The 21,523-nt window shown below is 40.6% G+C and overlaps 1 protein-coding gene across 1 annotated transcript in view; it reads right to left on the reverse strand.

Moving 5' to 3' along the window:
* The window catches only part of ATF6 (activating transcription factor 6), a gene marked incomplete at its 5' end in the record, with an annotated part of 77,652 nt that overhangs the window by 51,458 nt on the left and 4,671 nt on the right, over positions 1-21,523 (reverse strand). The window contains 5 exons of the mRNA XM_029085797.1: positions 163-265; positions 1,080-1,199; positions 2,977-3,120; positions 15,392-15,483; positions 15,904-16,089. Coding sequence (XP_028941630.1) covers positions 163-265; positions 1,080-1,199; positions 2,977-3,120; positions 15,392-15,483; positions 15,904-16,089 — 645 coding nt within the window. The remainder of the gene's footprint in view (positions 1-162; positions 266-1,079; positions 1,200-2,976; positions 3,121-15,391; positions 15,484-15,903; positions 16,090-21,523) is intronic.

The raw sequence follows: 21,523 nt of genomic DNA on the forward strand, positions 1-21,523 counted from the left end.
AAACCCATCAATTTAAAAAGGGAAGTGTTGGGTACCCTAATTACAGGCACCATAGCTACTTTTGTCTATAATGACAAGCACAGACGAGCAAGAGAGAATATTTTTTATGTTGTCTGAAATTATCTTGTCATTCTACTGACTCACCAGTATAAACCTGCCTACCTGCATAACCCGGGCTTTCTGCTGTTGGTTATTTGACGACCTTCTAGATCTCGTTCGTTCCACTTCATGTCTATGAACCCATCCTCGAAGTTCATGATTCAGCCTAGATAATCCACAACATTAACAGATGTTTCAAAGAACAGTGGCAGAATTTTTTAATTTTAGAAAAGAGTTTAACTAGCCACGATAAAGACACTGCAGATTAATACTCTTTTACCTTATGATAACTTATTTTTAATACCAGAGTAAGAACATATAATTGCAAGATTAAATTTATGAGCTAATTCATAAGGAAATAAATATAAATTATTTGGATCATGGATGTTTGAATATAAAGCAGATACAGTACTTTCTTTTGCCCAATGAACAGCAATTCTGAAATTACTGGAAGGACTACTGAAATTTTTAAAAGACAAAAGAAGGCTGAAATATGTCAAATAAATTTGAGAGAAATAATGGACAAAGCAAAATGGAGATAAGGTTAGTGACACACTCATATCTTTGGAAAAAGTAGAGCTAGGTGTTTTCTAACAGCAAATAAAACATATCTGCAATGTCAGGTTAAGTCTGCTTCTATCGTAAGCTGAAGAGTAGGAGACCACCTTTTATGTAGTGCTGATGGAACAGGCTTTTGCTGGACTTGTTTTCCATATTATGAGCAAGTCTACATATGAAACTATTTCTCTTTTGAGTCATTAAAAACCTCCAGGCAATCAGAACGTTGTTGTTTGGTTACTGCTAAATGACCAATGTGAAAACTGAGTAAAAATCATTACTAAAAACATCAAAAGATGATAAAGATCCAAGTTATTCTCCTGTCTTCATGGTAGTAGACACTGCACAGTGTAGACATTTATGGAGGCACTGGTCAGGTACTGGACGGACACTATGAATGGACAACATCACCCAGAGCTTACCTGAGTGACTCTGTCCGGTTAATCAGGGGCTGACAGGGGGGTGGTGGTGGTGAAATATATAACAGTGGTTCTTCTGAGACTATCATCAGTGCTTTGTTATCAGATTCAGAATAATCAGACCTGAGAGAAAAAAAGAAAAGACATCAAGAAATCCTTTAAATAGTTTTTCATGAACCTTTGACCAAATAAGCACCACTGGCAAACCCACAAAGGTTACAGCTCCTCCTATGGGACCTCTGAAACAGGTGAATAACAATGTCTATCAAACATCCAATGGTCTTAGTTCCCCAAAGGGATCTGATAGTACTCAGCAGGCAGCTGAGCATTAGCAGATGTTGGATCTCCTCCCAAACAGGCCAGATATCGAAAGAAAATGAAGCCTGTAAAATATTCCTCATAATACGCAAACTATGAGATCTCTGCAGAGGTAACTTTCTCTTTTATTCCAGGGCTGTGCAAGATTTGCTACAGAAATACTAAATTTATTAGCCACTAAAACAATGCAGATGTAAAGACCATGAGCTATATAACAATGGAGCAGCCACAAACTATATTACAACTGAGTGGAGAGGATTTACGTCTTCAACAGTCTCCAGAAGTTAGCTTGGCTTCCATAAAAAGTGAAAATGAGCATGTATTTCAATAAAAAATCCACAGTGCTCTCAGCAACAAAGCAAAGACCAACATTCCTTTCTCCTGGTTATCTGTACCTCCTGAGTGGTTAACTAGTTCTCACCAAGTAACTAAGTAAGTTCCTCTCTTGATAGGGTATCAATGGAACAGTCCTAGTCCTCTTAGTTTTGACAGACTCGTAGCTCTTAAACCTCAACTTCTTTCTGAAAAAACAGCTATAAGAGCTTATGAAAGCCTTATTCACATTCCCCTCCCTTTCCCAGCTCTCTCCATCTTCATGTCTGCTTCTCCTGTTTACTGCACCTAGAACTAGATAAAGGAGAATAAGCAGCAGAGCTCACTGCTTGCCAAAAACCGAGGTGAAAGAGTATAAGAAAAGTAGAAGGTGCAGGCAGTAGCATATCCTCCTAAGAGGACCACTTGTCACGTAAGTCATGGTCTGAAATGTGCCACATAGGACACAAAGCCCTCACCATGGCTACAGCCTTAAAACGTTCCCGATTTATCGCCTTCTTTCTGCATGGCAAAATACATCAGGGCTTTCTTGCACATCTGTGCCTGGCTTTGTTCAACCAGCCAAAACACTCTACTGGAAAGGGACAATCTGATAGAATAAATCTTGTAAGGGGAAAACATGAGCTGGATTAGCCAGACCTCAATCTGGAGACAATTATATGTTCACTTATGCACTGAATGCTGGAGAACTGGGAAGCTTGAAAGCAACTAGATAATTAAATAATAGGTAAGCATAAGGATAGACTTAGAGATTTCTAAAAAATCACAGTGCTAAGTTCAGAGTATGTTCTTAATCATGAATTTCCTTGGTCTTCTCTTGAGCAACTAAGAAAATAAATACTCTAGCTTGAAAAGTAAGAAGAGCGAGATAATATGACAAATATCACAACTATGCAAGCTAAAATAAAGATCATGGAAAAAATCAGACAGATGAAGAATTGAAGAAGGTCATGAAAATCTCCATAACAGACACTTGTTTATATGCTCTCTTCCACCACACTCTCCCTAACGCCATACAGCAAGGCAAAACCAGCCACGTGTACACTGCTGAAGCTCTACCTATTGGGTAAGTTTGGAGATATAATAAAAAAATAAAAATCAGCTTTCAAAACACTGTATTTGTAAGCTCAATTGCTTTATAAAACCAGCAATAACACTGGCCAAACAGGTTAGCAAATGGAAGGGCAATAAGGTCTAAAAGCACTATTACCCTCTGCCACTGAAAGCATGTTAAGGATTTTCATCTCACCTATTACTCTTTTCGGGAATGATGGCATCAGGTATTTTCTGAGCTGTGCTGGACTCCTGGCTAGCTGAGAATTCCAGAAGATTTCTGGTTCGGTGGCTGGAACTTGCAGGGGAATCAACTCCATTGGGATCCTTTTCGAATATACTGGAAAACATAACAGTCATCCCAAAACATAGCACACACATAAGGCTCTGCGAGACACTTTACTGTAAGATGCTAAATACTCAAGTTGGTAAGTTTCTGGCTGTTGCTATGTTATATTTTTAAGTTTTATGTCATATCTAATGTAAAAACATGATGTCTTGTATCACTATATTACTGTCATTTAAAGCATTAGCAGGAAGAAAAGCAATTCTGTTTTCTTCTTCAGTTTTAATTGTTTGAAAGATTTTAATGCTCTGTTTTTCATGTTCCCCTACAAGCTTCAGCTGATGAAACTGATATCATTCTGTTTGTAACCCAGATCTGCAGCCATAAGAAAATTACCTATATTACCCTTGAACTTCAACTTTCGACAGCCTCAAAGCAAAATTGACATAGTTTATATGAATACAAAATGTAAGGAAAATACAGGTATCAAATCCCGGGCAACTGAAAGCCTGGAATATTGTGCCAGGCATCTAGTGAAACTGTACACAAACATATAGATGTTCAATTCCACTTGGATTTAGAGACATTGGCAGGGCTGACAACCCCATCTACATAGTGGCAGTGGCCCACGGTCCCAGATCCCCTGCGGTCCTGGTCTGTGCTTGCCCTGATTGAAGGATCTTCCCCTGGGGCTGCTCAGCCAGCCAGCCATGCAGTGTAGGAACATCTGTGCTGCTCTCCATGCAAAGCAAGGCAGCAGCATTTCACAAGTGAGCTAGAAAAATGACCAAAACCTGCTACATGAGATCAACTGCATCTTAGTTCAGAAGGGTGATTTACAAGTGAGAAATCCTGACAGTACAAAAGCAATACTTCAAGGTGTCCTCTCCAGAGGCTAGCTTTACTTTTTCATAAACATGGTTGCTTCCCAAAATATGTATATTCACAAATTCAAATCCTAACCTTCTTTGTTGACTATAGCAGAGCATCACCAGCAGCACACAGTAAACATACAAGATCCCAGCAGGTCGGTGAGATCTTTGCCATGCATGTGATCACTGCCTGCAGAGAACATTTTAATTCATGCCCCACCTCTCTCGTGTAGCAGAGCATAAACTCTGCAGGGGGAGATCTCATTTTCCTATTTGTTACATGGCATCACGTTACAACAGGCAACAAATACAAATGATAATAACAGAGAAAGGCAAGAACTAGCAAAGAGGAGATGAAATACTCCACAGCTAAGCAGAAGGCACACGGACATAGTTGCCTAGCAATCCCCACTCTTCTGCCAACACATCTGTGCTCCTGTCAACAGTAACCCAGGTCTCCCCACGAACAATTGTGTTATGTTCTGCAGAACTGCTGGAGCCAGGGCAATCCCAGATCCAGGCTAACGTTGCTTGGACTGTCCCCTCTCCTTCAGGTTTCCAGGCAGCAGCACAGAATCAGGGCAGCAGAAATGCTACAGGCTCTGTTTTCACTAGTGTGACAGCGGACAGAAAAGCACTTACAGTGTCCTTACTGTACATGTACACCAGCACCCAAGCGTCGCATTCCTTCTGCTGCATAGCATGGAAAGCTGGATGGTTTATTCACAGCCCCACAGATCAGGCAACACCAGGCTATGCAATTTTACAGAAACAATCTCCACGATCTACTATATTTTATGAGATCATGCTTCTTCTCTTCCAATGAAAGCATCAGCACAGCTGGCAGCATCTCAAGTCGAGAACCAGAGCTCAAAACCATGGCTGATGCTTAAAGGAATGACACGCGTCCCTGCTGGATGTCATCCATCTGTGAAATGTCCCTACTTTACCTAATTTGGAGCCATGACAGCCACAAGTATACAGAATTTTATTCATGAAACCAAGAATATCCATCAGAAGACCTGAAAGCTGTAAGTCTCCTGCAAACCATTTCTCCACAGTCTGAAGTGTATCAGCCATTCGGTGTGTTGATCGAACCTACCTGATCTGGTGTTTTATCCCATATCCTACTTCTGTCCTTTCCTGTTCACAATGATACACTGAACCAGATAAACTTTCCATGTAGCTAATTAGCTAAAAACTACAAAAATCTAATCAGTAGAATTTTCAGAAATCTGCATTTCTCCATGACGGTCCTTCCTTCCTGTTTCCCTTGTTCTGCAAAGGTGATCCTTGTTATTTCAGGTTCTAGCTTGGCGAGGTGACTAGTTTGAGATTGTCATATGCAACACATTGTTACTCCAGTTCACTCTGAACAAAAGGAGAGAAATCCAAAGCAAGTCCATCAAGGATAAATATAAGCATTGCTCTGCAATCACAGCTAATCTTCAGTTTTTGTAATTTAGTTGTTTTAGCTGTACAGCCATTTAAAACCACACACACCTCATTTTATTATATTAGCTTTAACAGAGAGGAAATGCTTATTTTTACTCTTCTCATGCTTAAAAAACCTTAATCTTTTCATCAAAATTAAAATCTCACTTTTGGCAGCAGCTAAGTATGGGATGTTTCAACCTGAAAGAAGATGATCTTCAGCAGCAAAAGCCAAAGAAGGAGGCAGAGTATATTTTGCTATCCCTACAGGCATAAACCATGGCTCCCCCTTCAGAGAACACGGGCACCAACTTGAGGGCAAAATATCATACTATTTATGGTATTTATTCCAATGCCCTTTCCTTTTTCAGGATTGCTATTTTTCCAGAAAACACTTCTTTTGAAGCAGGGCTAGCAGCAGTTTCTACCTTAAGTTACATGGGCTACATTTGCCTCCCCTTTCATTTTTTTTAGGACCTTGAAGATGATCAAAAGCTTCTCAAACTCTCAAATCCATCTTAAAAAAAAAAAAAAATCCCTTTACTTGCTTCTTTGGTTTCTGGCAATGACTCAAAATCAAAAGAACTTTCAGTTTGGACAAGGAAAAATCCTGCAACTTTAATACTGCTCTGCTTCCATCTTCCAGTTACTTGGGGAGTTTTTTTAGGTTTTTTTTCCTGCATCTGAATAGAAGATGTTGTTGTTCTGTTGAATCATTTCTTCCCCTTCCTTTCTCCCACAAGAAGTCAATTGTGGAGTGTCCTGGTCTTTTTGCTATGATAGGGTTAATTTTCTTCTTAGTAGCTAGAAGTTCTCTCTTGTTATGAGAACAATGTTGATTACAAGGACACCCTGCTTGGGCAGTTTCCAAGAAGAGAGGACTAGAAGGTAGGAGTGGAGAAGAAAAGTGCAGTAGTTAGTAAAAACCAGAACTGACAGTTGGATATGCCGATAAGATATTCCATATCATATTATGTCATGTATGATATATTAACCAGGACTGACCAGAAAGGAGGGGGATTCTCTCTGGAATCGCTCAGGCTCGCTTTTCTGGGATTGTGATTTCGGTTTCAGGGTTCCTTTTCTCTCCTCTGGGATCGTTATCAGCAGGTGGAGAGCAATTGTACCCTCCATCACTCATATATATAGCTGTTATCATTGTTACTATTATTATTACTATTTTAATTTTATTTTACTCTAATTATTAAATTGTTCTTATATCAACCTACAAGTCTCCTCACCTTTACTTCTCCAATTCTCTCCCAGATTCCCTGGGTGGGGGGAAGTGGAGGGGGCTGCCAGCTAACTATCACATGGAGTTTGTCTGTAAACAGGGCTCCATCTTCAGGTAACAGATAGGAGAGGACATGTAGGTAATGGTCTGTATCCTCTGACTTCTCGTTCTCAAAGACCTTTCCATGCCAAGTAGGTACAAGAGGGTATGACACAGGATATCTGAAATCTTCCTCCTTTAACATCTCAAAATGACGTGGAGGGAAAAGTATGACTACCAATCCCTTTAGTAGCTGGGATGAAGGATGGACCTCTCCTGCAGAGCTACATCTAGAAACACCTGCCCACCTGAGGCATACTGAGCTTTACGAGTGCTAGGCAGAACAGCAACAATACAAGCTGGAACAGGAAGGGTCTACAGAGCAGATCCCAGCATCACGACACTGAAGATGAAGTCAATATTGAACATTTAAAAAAATCAGGTAGAAGAAGCTAGAAACAGTGAAAAAGAAAGGTAGATGATCCTATTCAGTAGGAAAAAAAGCTTCTGGAAAACAGTATTTTCAGCTAAGATATCAATAGTTGCTTAAAAAAATGTTTTAATATTACGGATGGTAAAAGCATGGACAAGTTTTTCATTCTGTTGGGCTACAAGATGAGAATTTGGAAAAGAAAGAATGCTTTGGCATATCTACCCAGAGCGAGTCCTACTATTTGCAGGAATTGAGTTACTGCTCCAAATTAAAAGTCAAGAGAGACTGAAGCTGAGAAATGGCTTTACTGGACAAGGCAACCAGTTAGAAGTTGGAAGCTGGAACCTTTTCTGCTTGGCCACACTTACAGACCTGGGGTGCTTACCAAGGCTTTGCAGCCTGCATTTGGACATCCCAGATACCATGAGCATTAAAGGGTTTTCACACAGCCACAAACAACACCCCATCCAAGCTGGCTGAGCTATTGGCTTGTTTAAGATGCAAAATCAGATCCAAGGGAAAAAAGAAGGAACTACTAAATACTTCATGCAGATGTTTGTTCAGAAGAATAGATAAATTTGATTATAGAAGGGAAAGAAAAGCACTACTCCTGTCATGGTTTCTCCAGGCATTCAGTGGCACCTGATATTTTAGCTGTATTTTTACTTCTTTGGTTTGAATGTCAGTTTGATAAATGTAAAAGCAAGTCTTGCCAGGAGCCCAAACTAAATTTCATTTGTACTTCTGGCTGGACAAACCCCGTGCACTTCAGTTTTTGAATACTGACATTTAAGTTGTACAGTAATTTGTAGACAAAAGCCAACAGTGATATCATAACAAAGAGTTTTCTGGGGACAGAACCATCTCTGAATGTGAGCTGGGATGCTTCCAAGGGGCTAAAGTTGACATTGCAAGGAGACACCAACTGAGGACCTTGTCCTCTTCTAACTGAATCCAGACAAGGCTGCCACAGTGCCAAACACTCTCTGGAAAGTATTTCTCGTTCCTCAATCCCGACCAGGGCACCATCTGCTGACAGCAAGGCACTCACTTCTCCTGCCAGGCTGCTCCAGAGCTACCCTCTACAAAGGCTGGGCTGGGAAGAGGAGCCCAGTCTCTTTCCGCTGCTGGCGAGGGTGAGGAAAGCAACTCAAACTGGAGGGAAGATCTCTGTGTTTTTCTTGTGTTTTGCTTTCTTTAAAAAGCAATTTATTTTTAATAAAGCTGTTAGAAAAGAAAGGAATAAAGCAAGTATCGACACACAGGGGATTTATTTTTGCTCAGGAAAACTACACAGTTATTTGGAAGTGGTCTAGCCTTTATTGCCAAAGCTTGGGCAGGTCTGATGCAAGCAGCCTCAACTGCAACGTTCATTCAGGGCAAAAACTTTCCGTATTTCACCCCCAGCCCTGGCAGATGAACTCATGGAAAAAAAGGGTAAGTTATCAGTAAGTGCATCTGGCGTTCTGTGCCGGCTCTGCAACCGCACCAGCCGTGGCAGGACAAGGCAAGTGAGCACAGCCAGGCCAAGGCACAATGCTGCCAGGCTGTAATCAGTAATGGATGCAGTTTGTAAGAAAACCAAGGGTATTCAATTTTACTCAAGCACCAACTTATCAAGAGAGGTTCTGAAAGGTATGGAACCTGAACTCAAGTCCAAATTACTCAACCTATCCTTTTCCTCTCGATTTCTCTCTCCCTTTTCAAGGAGAAACTACAACACAAGACCAAAGGTGTGCTACAGAAGCAGTTTTCTAGCTTTAGGCCATCTCCAACACAAATGTACACTGAACTCAGCATTGAAGCATATTCTTTCAGTGTCACAAACACTGGTTTCTCATGTTAGAAGTGTCAAGAGTTACAAATGTCTTCTAGAGTGTCTAGCATTTTTGCCAAACGCTCAGAGGGCTCCGTATGTCCTTGGCAGTCAGGAGGAGCTGGCTAACATGGCACTGTTGCATACCTCTTGCACTCATCTAGAACAGTTTTCTCTTCACATTTCACCAGTTCCTCTCTACTAGTATGGAAGAAATTAATAGCCCTTTGACTGCCATAATTTGTATGTATGTATGTTTGTTAGCATACTTCAGGTATTGATCACATTTAAGTTTATTAACCTCCTGAAGATATATGGAAGGCTATTGGGGCTTGCAAAAAGCAGAGAAACAATCCTTTTCCATCCTTCACCGAGTGCAAAACATCCAGGATTGGATGAACTGAGCGTAAGAAACTCACCCTGTTGTAGAGCCCACAATCTGTGGTTCTCTGTTCTCAGAACATCTTTTATAGATGCTTCAGCAGTTGGCACAAGTTTAGACAACACTATCCAACCTGCAGCTGAAGGAAATCATGGGTCTCAAGAGCAATGTTTAATGCTCCCAGCTCAGCACCACTCCCAGATCAGGCACCAGCTCAGCTGGAAGGTGGCAATGGACAAGCAAGAAGCCTGGCTAGGGAGTTCCTCCTCCATTGCACTACAAGCCACTGGTGATTTCAAATAACCTGCCTGACTTTGTATGGGGATGGAGTGAGGAAGGAGCACACACAAAATCAGGAAGAACTGCTAAGGCAGGAGGAAAAAAAAATAAATATATATATATATACACACTGTGTTTCAGTTGCTAGTCACTGCCCTTCATTGTAGGCACGTGGCTTTAGTCTGCTTAGCACATATTACTTGAGGACATCTGAGGTGTTTTCAAACATGCCACACCACTGCTCAATGGCACAACTGAGCTCACCTCCTCGGGCAGCACAGTGGTGAGATCCAGACCTTACTGAGACCTTGGCCCAGGAGTGGCTGCTGTGGGTGGGACCTGCACTGACAAACCTGAGCACACAGCTCAAACATCTCTGCAGCAACACAACACTTGCTGCATGGGATGTTATGGTAACAGGATTACTTCCTTGGCCCACACAGCTAATACTCCCTTTAAGGGAACTACAGAATTATTTCTCTAACTTTCCAGCATCCCACTGCCGAGGTATCCCTAGGCTCCTGCTTGCTGTAACACGGGTCTGTTTCTTTAATCAAGGAGTCCAGTATCAAGGCTCAAACAACAGCAAGTTTGCATGAAAACACTGCTGAATGCATCAAAATGCACCAGCAGGATACACCAGCACTGACTAGCAGCCTGCAGACTAGGTGTGAAGCTCATCTGGGTGATGGTGATTGTGTTTTGCTTACTTCATGTTTACAAACAGCAGATCGTTGCAGCGTGCAGCTGAACAACCCTTGGGTGATTTCCTCATTTTTAGTAAAAAAGGATTAATCTTACCACTTCTGCTTTTTTATTCTTTTCCACCCCTAACATTTGTGCTACCAGTCTAAGAAATGGGACACACCCCTAAGTCTTTCAAGAGTAAAAAACCACTGTTCTCCATTTGTTGCAGTCTATGACAACAGCAGAAAAATCATGCTTCTCAGCTACCCAGGCTGGTTGTCCTTTCTTGGAGATTGCTCAGAGGATCTAAATTTTTAGTAAATTACACAGTTTCCCTGGTAGTCCTGGAAAGTAGAGGAAAATCCATCAGGATACTCTAGAAAGGAGCTGCAGTGAAGTTGCTATGAAAGGCCAGCAATTCTAGCACAGCTGCTGTAGGTCAACAGGACACAAGAGATTTTGAAGCAGCAGCTTTACTTAGCTCCATCAATCACCACCTCAGTCATCCTCCACCACAAATATAGCTTAAGAATTTTTGATTACATCATCAAGTCTGTTTTCCAGTTTGAAGGGAGTTCCAGCCATACAGAGGTGGCCAACTTGTAAGAAAAACCAAAATTAATAATAATAATAAAAAAGTCACACCACCTTCTCAAACCCCCTGTTCCAATCTCTTTGCAGATCTGCTTTTCCTCTCTCCAGCTTCATATTTTTCTTTGTTTTCTGACCACTAAATATGTGAAACAGTAGTTAGGACACATTCTGGCTGGCTGACAACTTTATAAATGCTGTAAGATTGTTGTTAGGTGATGACCACCATGTAAGCTTGAACAGACTCATTAGGGGGGAAAAAATAACTAGTTGAACATTTTTCAAAGCCAAGAAAATAATGCTAGGGCCACAATCAAGTACCTGGCTTACATGATTTGCTGCTACTGCCCCAAGAAGCAGAGATGCAAAAAGAATTACCTTTTGCATCTTCTGTGATCTGTCTCCCTTCCCTTTTATACATGTGTTGGGTTAATTTCATGCAAATATTTCACTGTCACATGTAGGACTTGCATAAAAAAAACCCAAACACACAAGATAATTTATATTCAAATTGGAATGGGGAAGAAAAACAGAAGAAAAAGATTCCCAAAATAAATACATGGATTGTTTAGACTAGAACATGTGCTTGCTTTCCTTTTGTTTCAGCATCGTTTGTGATTGTTTAACACATTCTCAGATCTGATTACCACCCAGGCACACTCTAACACAAAGATGGAAATTAAACAAGAAAAAAAAAAAAAGGCATCTAGGAATTGTAACAGTCTGAAAATGTTCAGATATTGTATTGTAGGCGATAAAAAACATGCACAGCTTAATCCTAGAAGTCAACGATCTTTCTTGGGTGCCATGCCAGCTGAGAACACAGTCATGCTGACCGACACTGGCTCTCACAGAGGGCGAGTGTGAAGGCAGGAGATGCTGCCTCCCACAGATACCCACCTCCAGATGTCCTGGTTCCAGCTCCCACCCCTGCTGCATGCCAAGGTTTGTGAGCTCACTGCCTGTTGTGCAAACACAGTGGGTTGCCAGTTCCTGTCTTGCACCTGATGGTATGCAAGACTGGGACAAGGGGGTGACCTCTTCAAGGAATGAAATCAAAATGTACCCTCTTCCTTTCATACACCTCACCAATCATTTGTAAATAATAATAAAAGGAAAATTTTCTAGGTGTTAAACCCAAATCCAAATAATTCATAAAGATTAGAGAATAGTTCATTGGCACACAGATGGGAAATTCCTGGGCACCTTTCTTCCACTATAAAGCAAATAGACAAAACAGAAATTTACACTAGCAGAATTCCTGCTAAATCACTTCTGCTTCTAATAATTGCAAGTTTCATTTTTCTATACAAATATCAACAAACCCAAGAGTTTAGTAACACAGTAGCATATAATGCAGAGTTACCATTAACTCTATACAAGGACCAGAAACTATTCATTTCACATTTATATACAGTTTATATTTAATTCAACTTCTATTTTTTATCAGAGATAACATAGTGCCAGTTCCAAGACTGAAGGATGTTCTGAAAAGCTTGTTAGCAAACAGACTGCCCCAGATTCTCCCTCCAATATTTTCAAACAGACTTCTTGGTCAATATGCCAGCTGCCCTACCCGACTTTCAGCCCCACTCCCATATTCCCATGTCCAATGTTACAGATTACCCATACACACAGTACATTTGTCAACATGAGAAAATGTGTCAGCAGAATAATTTTATCTGCTAAACTTGTTTGCCAAGGTCTGCTGCATCCTAGACTGCTTCTCATCATCTTAAAAACAGCAGAACAGCACAGCCTCAGAGTCCTCCGTAAAACATCACAAACATCTCACCACTTACATACACAGTCAACAAGATGTAAGACCAATAAACAAATATTAAGTGTGAACAAGTGCTAGTACAACACAAATCCATTAATGCAGAAGAAAACACAAAACTAACTACACAGTCAACCACCCAGATTTTTTTTGCAAGATGTCTGATGGCAGGGGGATTGGAACTAGATGATCTCCAGAATTTTTTTGCAAGATGTCGAGTGCCCAAACACTGCACTGCACCTCTCCTGACTGGCTGCAGGCCATGGAGGGTTTGCAGGACACCTGCCCTTCGGCTTCACATCCCTGTCCCCAAACAACCCCACTGCTTCCTTGCCTTCTCTGATTCGACAGAGACAGGCAGCTACAGAGAAAATCTATATATCTGTTCTTTTGTTTTACCTCTAGCCTTCAAAGAATCCTATCAATTCTGATCAAGACACTGAGAAGCACCTTACAATAAGGACAGCTAATAGAATTTCAAAGTCTGCTACAGAATTTAGGGAGTGAAATTCTCATATTTTTGCTTTTTTTGGATGCCACTCCCTCTTTGCAATGGTTCATTGGTTTAAAATAATAAAATATTCACTGCTAATATGTTTGAATCAAAACATCCTGTGTCTGAATGCTGCCATACCTCCATACATGTTGCAAGTAAAATTATTTCCTACATAGGAGAAATGGCAACACAGATTTATCTCCAGTTGACCACTGGATAGAAATTAGGTATTCTGCAGATAGTTAACTTAAGAGGAAAAAAGTACTTTTGCTGAACTATAAGCTAGCATGGATATTTTAACAAAAAAAAACCCAAAACAACAACAACTTATTTTTGCAAGAAGCTGCAGGGACTGAAAAACATTATGTGTATTGGAAGCTTCTGTTGTTAAGGACTAAGCAGAACAGCAATCATGACTATCACATTCTTGGAGCTACCATTTAGTGACACCTCTATAAAAGGAAGAAAATGCATGTGGGAGGAGTGACATCTTAAGTAATGGTTTGTATATCCCACATTCTGGGCCTTCCAAAGGGCACTGCACAATCAACGTTCACACCACCTTGATACAGTCAAGTATTCTGATTGCAGTGCAACCATTTGTTCTGCTTGGGAAAAAAAAAAAAAGGCAGGAAGATAAGAGTCATTCCTTGCACATTTACAATTACATTTCTCCAGTACTGATACAGACCACCTAGTTCAGGCACAAATATTACACTGGCAGCCTCAACCAGATATTCTAGAGATTTCTTTTTGCTTTAGCTACTTTATTAAACATCAAACAGGCCAAGAAATGAACCCTGTCACATTTCTATAGTTCCTGATTGTTGCAAAGACATGAACACAAACTGGCCTTTCAGTCTACTTTGACAGCAGCTTCTTTCCACCAAGCTCAACACCGTACTCATTCCTGGGGGTAGAGAAGTTGACACAGGAACTCTAGAGCACTGTGGTAAAAGACCTCCCACTCATCTTCTGTATGTTTCTGAGCCTCTCAAAACTAACAACAGCTTCATGCGTTCAAACTCTTCACTGTAATGAGGAGGCAACTAAAATTTCTTTCAGCTTCAAAAAGATTACTGGTCCTCTTAGTTCTCACCAAGTAAGAACAGTGTCTCTGGAGTGAGTGTTAATGTTTGCAAATGCAGATGGGATGTACAAATAAATTGCTTAGTATCTGGAAGCTGATTTTCCTGCCTGGTAACAAAAAATCCCAGTACAAACCCTAAATGCACTAAGAAATGATCTACCTTAAAATCATCCATATAGAAGTAAAATTATCAGCTGTATTTCACTGCCCAAGATAAACAGTATTTGCACGTATTGCAAATACTTCAAAAGCAATTTCAGCTCTAGCAAATTTTCTAACAGTATTAAAAATACAAAGACCAACATTGCAAAAGTTTATCACAGTCAGAAAAAAAGTCTTCATCTAGATTCATCCCACCTCATTCCTGTAAGTCTGAATGGGATTTTGAAGACAAATAGAGACACTGCTGACTGGGAACCTACTGAAACATCATTCCCTTTTGAAAAAGTGAACAGCTTCCTACAAAAGGTCCTTATATTCCAGAGCCAGGTTAAATAACAGGAATGTGCAAGAAGTATCCCTTTTTAGTCTCCTCTCTTCCACAGATTTCTTTATAAAGTGTCTGGGAAGTAATGTAGTGTTTCCTTCCCGCTCTCTGGTTCCTGACACAGTTTGAACAAGAGAGGTTTCTGATAACCACTTCAACTAATTAAGAAGAGTGAACAACCTCTTCACTGGACCTAAACCACAAGTCATACAGGGCTTACACTGTAACAAGGAAGATTGTGGCTACACATCTAATGGGCAGAATTGCAAAGCACTGGAACAAACAGTGGGATTTCCTGCACTGGCTAATAGAGGCAGCTTAAACACACAGCTACTGAAATTAGTACAGCTGTAAACAAGCAGATGAGCTCTTGAAGTCTGTGACTTTCTTCCTAAAAGGATTCTAAACACAGTTTTTTAATCTCCTCAGGTATAAATGGAGCAAACTGCTCTACACTGCATTGATTAACAAAATGCCAAGCCAAGAGAAATTAAAGGTACAAGATCCATCTCTTGTTGCCAGAAGGATTCTGAAAGAAGAACCATTATACAGGTAAGTCTTCCCCTACCCAGGAGGAGAGTAAAGGACACAAGTCAGGTTTCAGGCTCAAGGCTTTAAAACACAACACAGCCTGTATTAAAAATTCAAACAAAAATCGCATGACAGCAAACTCGCTATGCAAAGAGGAATTCCTAGGAAGCTTACCTCAGTGGACCATAATTCAGCATTATGAAAGCCAGTATCACCATCACACACAGGGTCCTTCTCTTTGGAGATGATACTTTTAACTTTTGGTTCTAGACGGGAAAAAACACAGAAGACATGCAATATAAAAGGGGCACAGACATTCAAAGGTATGCCAGGACCTAAACAAACCAAATTATGCTTGCTTTTTAGATTTATACTTGCCTAATTATGTACCAATACACCCCAGGACCACTTAAAATAAAACACTCTTGTTTGTACATTATATGCAGCCTATCCAGCCTATCTTCTCAGGGAAATCTTCAGAAGCACCATAAAAAAGGAATTAAAAGTCAACTAAATAACGCAACAGTTGTCCTGACCTAGAGTTGGCAAAAGTCCTGCTTGGAGTGGGAGGCTGGGTTAGAAACCCCCAAAGGTCTTCCAGGCAACAGTTCCATGATTCTGTTCAAATGCCTTCCACCTGAGCAACTGTCTTTATATCAAGTCAGATCTTCACCACAATCTCTTACCTCTAATACCACTTCATCCAGCTGCCTCTTCAGTGTGCTGTTTTCTTTCTTGAGTTTCTCATTCTCCAATAAGGCTGCCTCCAGCCTCGCCTCCAGTCCCAACATGTATTCTTTCTTTTTCTTCCGTGACTGAAAGGCTGACTCCCGGTTTTTGATCATGCGCTGCTGCCTTCTCAACACATTGACCTGGACAGAAAATACGGAGGTCTGTTAATGATCCACAAGGTAAAATTGCCTCTATTTCATGCATAAGTTCTGCTCCTTTACTTTGTCAGAAGTATGCATAGATAGCTTCCTGCACCCTGCTTTCAATGAGCTGAAATGTTGAGCACAGAGGCAGCTAGGAATCACGGTACACCTCCAAGAGTTATAGCTCACGGGCAGTAACAAAACCCGTCCTGCGCTGTCTCTGTTTCCTCCTGCATTCTTAACCTTCTTCTATGCGTAGGGGATAAAACAATGTATACCTGAGCAGCAGTTATTTGATCAAACAAATCACAAAGACAGAAAATACATATCTACAGGTCTGCAAGGTAGCAAGAATGTCTTTCACCTTCACTTTACCATATACCCTCTTATGGGCTACAATCAGTCACCTGTTTTCCTAACTGTAAAGCTCTACAGTTTTTTAGTCTGTCATGTATGGAAGTCATTTCTACACTGATCACACCTGTTTCTGTACCTTTTCCAGCTCTGCTATATAGTTTTTGGGATTTTGAATACTGTTGCTGACCTCAGATTGCACATTTTATGTGTATCAAGCACTTATATGGCAATTTAAATGCAGTCTCTGGGTCTTAGAGACCAAAAGAACCAAAAGTTAAAAGTATCATCTCCACCTCTGCATCTATACTAGCATTTTAATTCAGATGAGGAGTGTGGCTTTGATGCACACTTCCTGATTCTCCCACTTAATATGTTTTGGTTCACATCACAGTCTCTGATAGAGCACACAAACTGGATTCCTTCCAGATGAAGCTAAACCAGCAAATATACTCCAGGAGAGCACATAATTCACTCCAACTTCTAGCAGGCACTCAGTCTGCAAGACCAGACTGGGAAAGTTCAATGTATACCCTCCCCATCTTCCAACAGTCTTGAGGACTCTGATTTTTTTTTCCCCAAGCAGGATCAGTCTATCATCATTCACCACTTACTCATTTTGTGGTCTGCACTGAGTGGGACGACCTCGACTGAAAGCATCTTGCTGCTGACAAGGATAACAACGATCAATACTGCAGAGCTATACAAAACTACTGGAAATTCTAAGTTTAAACACTACTCTGTTGATTTCCTTTACTTCACAGATTAGCAACAGCAACTCTGTTTTTATTAAAAACAGAAGACTCCCATCACATTATTAAGCTACAACAGGATGTGCCTTAATGATGTTTACACTGAAGGAGAACTGAATGCTGTATCTTACACAGACCTGAATATCCTCCAGTAGCTACCAACACATGCACTGGAGTAGCCTGTATCTATTAGAGCATGAAAGCTAAAGAAAAAAGATGAGAGCTATTACAGAAGTATCAGTCTAGGGAAAAAATAAACAAGTCTCAGAATAGTAACATTAACAAACTCAGATGGTGTGCTCCAGTTAAGGTCTGGCTGCTTAAAGAACCTTAACCGTGGCTTTCCAACTCTCTCCCTGTATATACCCGCACACAGACAGTATGTTACTCTAGGGCTTTGGTGTCTGCAAGAAAAATTGGCTCCAGGCTGTTTGAAGAAGTCATTCTTCTTCATGATACTGCAGTCTGGTGACAAAGACAAAGAAAACACGTTACAGTGCATTAACATTTTGGGCTCCTTCCATGTTGATCTAATTGCTTTCTGTAAAGATAATTTATTATATGTCTAGTCTGCTGCCACCAACAAAAGACTGAAAGTGAAGCTGTTTGTACTCACTCCAGTTTCTCTCTTTAGCAGAGAGTGGAAAAGGAAAAGATTTTAACATATATTCATTAACACTAAGTTTTGTCTTGAATTTTTAAAGTACTACAATACTTAATGTAAGAAAACTTCTGCAGACATATAAAAACTTTGGAAAAAAAAAGATTGAGGCTAGCCAAGGACTGCAGTGTGTAGAGCACACCAGTCCGGGGCCAGGATCACTTCAACTGTCCAGGGATGAAATAATAAGGAATGAGTTCATGCAGCAGCTTTGGCTTGAGATGTGTGATATTCCATACAAGTAGTTAGACTCCTCTTTTCAAAAAGAGGTTTTGCATCATGAAGTCAAGCAGAGAAGACCAAATTGTTTATATCCAGTCTTGTTTGCAGACCTGCTCAGGATTGTTCACTACTGGATAGCTTTTGACTAAATGTCTGGAACCTGTGGCAAATCTACCTGCTTCCTTCCCTGGAGAAAACATGGAGTTAAAGCACCAGTGCAGTGTTTGTACACTAAGAGTACATCCTAAGGTACATCTATTGCTGTTTCAGACACTACCATCTACACTTCAGACGGTATTTACCTAAGCTGCCCTCCTTTACACCGTGCTCTCCAAATGCTGTCAGGAACAGCAGCTCTTCCCAGACTGATTCAAGGTACTCTGTGCAATAACTGCATTTCAGTCTATGCCACACCAGTTTCACTTCCACTCACTTCTTAAGTTTGCTTAAATGAAACCCCCCTATTCGCGTCCTTGAGTTATTTTGTTTTAATCGACAAACCCTGAAACATTTTAAGGTCCTTGGTCAACCCTCTAACACCTGCCTGGCTTTTCTTGAAGAATAAGCCACAACTGCACACCTGATCCTTCCCAAATCTGATGTAGGAAACTGAAAGAGTTGTGCATGTGAAATAGTGCCACAGTGCTTAAACCTGGAAGCAGTATGGCACTAAGCATTATATATATAGCTGGCTTGGCATCAAGATAAACATGGCCCTTGCTTGAACATTTTGATAATTAGAAGAGAAGAACTAATTTATAATGTCAGACTGCTTAAGCAACATTGCTTTGCCCAAGTACTGGACAAAGATTAAATGTAGCAAACACCTCTGCTAACTTCTTTTGCAGCCTCCCTCTTTGTAGGTTGTATTGTATTAATTCACCACCCAAGACAGTAACTTCTGGTTCTCAGGAAAAACAGACCATACTGGGAAAACACTGGCATTGAAATAAAATATGAGTGATGCAACTTTTGCTTCCTAGTTTTAAAAACTGCACGACCACTAACACACCCACAAAAAAGAAGTTGTAAATATGGAGAAGTGAAAGGTTCATTGCAAAAACTTGCTTCAAACAGTACTAACTAGATTCTGACTGTCCTCTCTCTTCAGAGTCTTTAGGAAGAGTCATGCACTTCACAAATAAAAACTGCCACCTCAATTTAGTCTTCCAAAGAAAACTCAGTTCTGAGCAAAATTCAACCTCCATTCAAATGCAGGCTGTATTTCCAGCACAAGGCAGTAAGAACACCTCTCACTCTGCAGAGTTTTTGGTACACACACTGGGAAAGTTAACAAAGAGCTGAAAGCACAAACCATTGCAACTTTACATGGGCTGGCTTACCTCAGCTTATGAAAGCTGCTGTCTTTGAGGATGCATCTTAAATATGGGAATACAAAGCCTATGCGAGTGTTTTCTCTGTTCTTATGAAAGATTTGGGTTTTCTTGTCTAACTCAACAGAACACAACTTGGCTAATGAATATATTTTATATGAAAATTACTCAACGTACAGCACAGAAAACAGGATTCTTTAATAGAAATCCACACTTATGTCAAAGTAAATTTTTACAATTTAATTTTTTCCAAATTTTCGGGGTTTTTTTATCAACAGAAGAGGGAAGCAGAATTAAATCATTTCTCACTACTGAGTGGAAACATGAGAGAAAAGCCCTGTGAGGACACAACTAAACTGGATTCCCTCAAACACCTACTGGTTGTGTTCTCATTATCTGACTGCACCAGGAAAGGCAATCTGCTTTTTTTAGTTAAGCACCTTTTTCTCTCAACCAGAAGAGCGGCTTACTTAGGCAGAGTTTCTTTTGTCCAGTTTCCTCGTGGATAAGTTCTTCACTGGTTTCCTGGTGAAGAGTGACCTCACTGAAAGCCTGGCACTTCCCCACGGCTGGCAAGCTGTGCAAACGTGTGCCATCAGGACAACCATAAGGTAGGGCCTCACATGTAGAGCTTGAGATCAGCCCATCTCAGTGCAATCCACTGGAAGGGCTGCGTGTTAAGCTAACAGTTTATCCCTCCTAAGCCCAAAAGAAAGTCCTGCAGTGTTTCTTTTTATCCTGCAACATCTGCTTAGATTAGCAAACAAAAACACGTGTTACAGAGCTCAAATGACAGCTACATCTGTGCAGCTCTGAGCACCACAGATGGTGTCTACAGCAGTTGCAGGATGTTTTAACCCCGCTGGTGCCAGCTGCATCCCAAAACATTTGTTCTTCTTCAACGTGCTATTTCACAGTATGTGACAAGGAGCAGTTGCAACTTTTTTTTCATGTTTCAATAGATACAGGTAAGATGTGTAGCATTTAGGCTGATAAGAAGTCTTAAAACCACCTGCCCAAAGCTTCAGGTGGAAAAATCCACACAACCATTGTTCAAAACAAACAGCTACATTATCCCATGCTACACATTTGGCTACTGGTTGTCACAGATGTGTATATGAAGTGTGATGACAACAAGGGGGTTATGTCAATTAAATCTTCTGTTCAGACAAAGGCAAGGTGCCATGCTCGTCCTGATCACAGGGAGTCTCAAATCTAAGGACCACTGACGTGGCTTTGCATGGCAGGCAATTATAATTTAAAAATGCAGCGCTCTTAACTGCTCTGGCTACTGACAGAGCTTTGATAACTTCTTGCAAATTCAAGATCAGGTTTCCATTGCAGTCTGGCTGCTGAATTATTTGTAGCAAATAATTTTTCATATAAAAATGCAGCCCACACATGAACACAAATAGTGAGGAAAATTTAACATCAAGCATGAGTGGCAATTCTCAGACACAAGGAAACTCTACAACAACATCCCTCCAAAGAAGCCAGAAGGCACAAGCCTTTGAGAGACTGTGTTCTGCACTGCTAATAAGCAGGTGACTATACAGCTCATGTGAACAGACACCAGTGTTTGCTCCCTCACACTGAGAGATGCTGTAGGATCCTCAGCTCAGAACAACTGCACTTGGAATACCACGCTGGAGAACAATACCCTGAGAGTTTAAAAGCCACAAACAAGAAGCTTCAGTAGAAGTGCCAGTATTTTCCACATCCATGCCTTCCTTTGGACAACAAAATGCAACCAAAGCAGCTCCAAACTACTAGGAACTAAATCAAGTTAACTCCCAGCTTGCTAGCTAGTTAAGATGTCAAAGCTGAAGAGGGGAAAAAAACCCCCACACATCTGAAAAGCTCTTTCTGTTTACACCTACTGCTTACCATGATCTACTGTGGAAAAACTTAATTTGTGCAGTGACTGTCAAGAGTTTACCCTTTTTCTGCTCATTCAGATGTGATCAAAAGAGAGCCTGAAGAGATTAGGATCATGTAAAACTCAATACCTGAAGTTTCTAAAAATCACAAGTGAAATCTGGAGAGATAAAGGGGATGGAAAAAGAATCAGGCCTACTGCTGACATTTCCAATTCACCTACTTCCAAA

Source organism: Antrostomus carolinensis, unplaced genomic scaffold, assembly GCF_000700745.2.
Source record: "Antrostomus carolinensis isolate BGI_N321 unplaced genomic scaffold, ASM70074v2 scaffold22957, whole genome shotgun sequence".
NCBI classification, from domain to species: domain Eukaryota; kingdom Metazoa; phylum Chordata; class Aves; order Caprimulgiformes; family Caprimulgidae; genus Antrostomus; species Antrostomus carolinensis.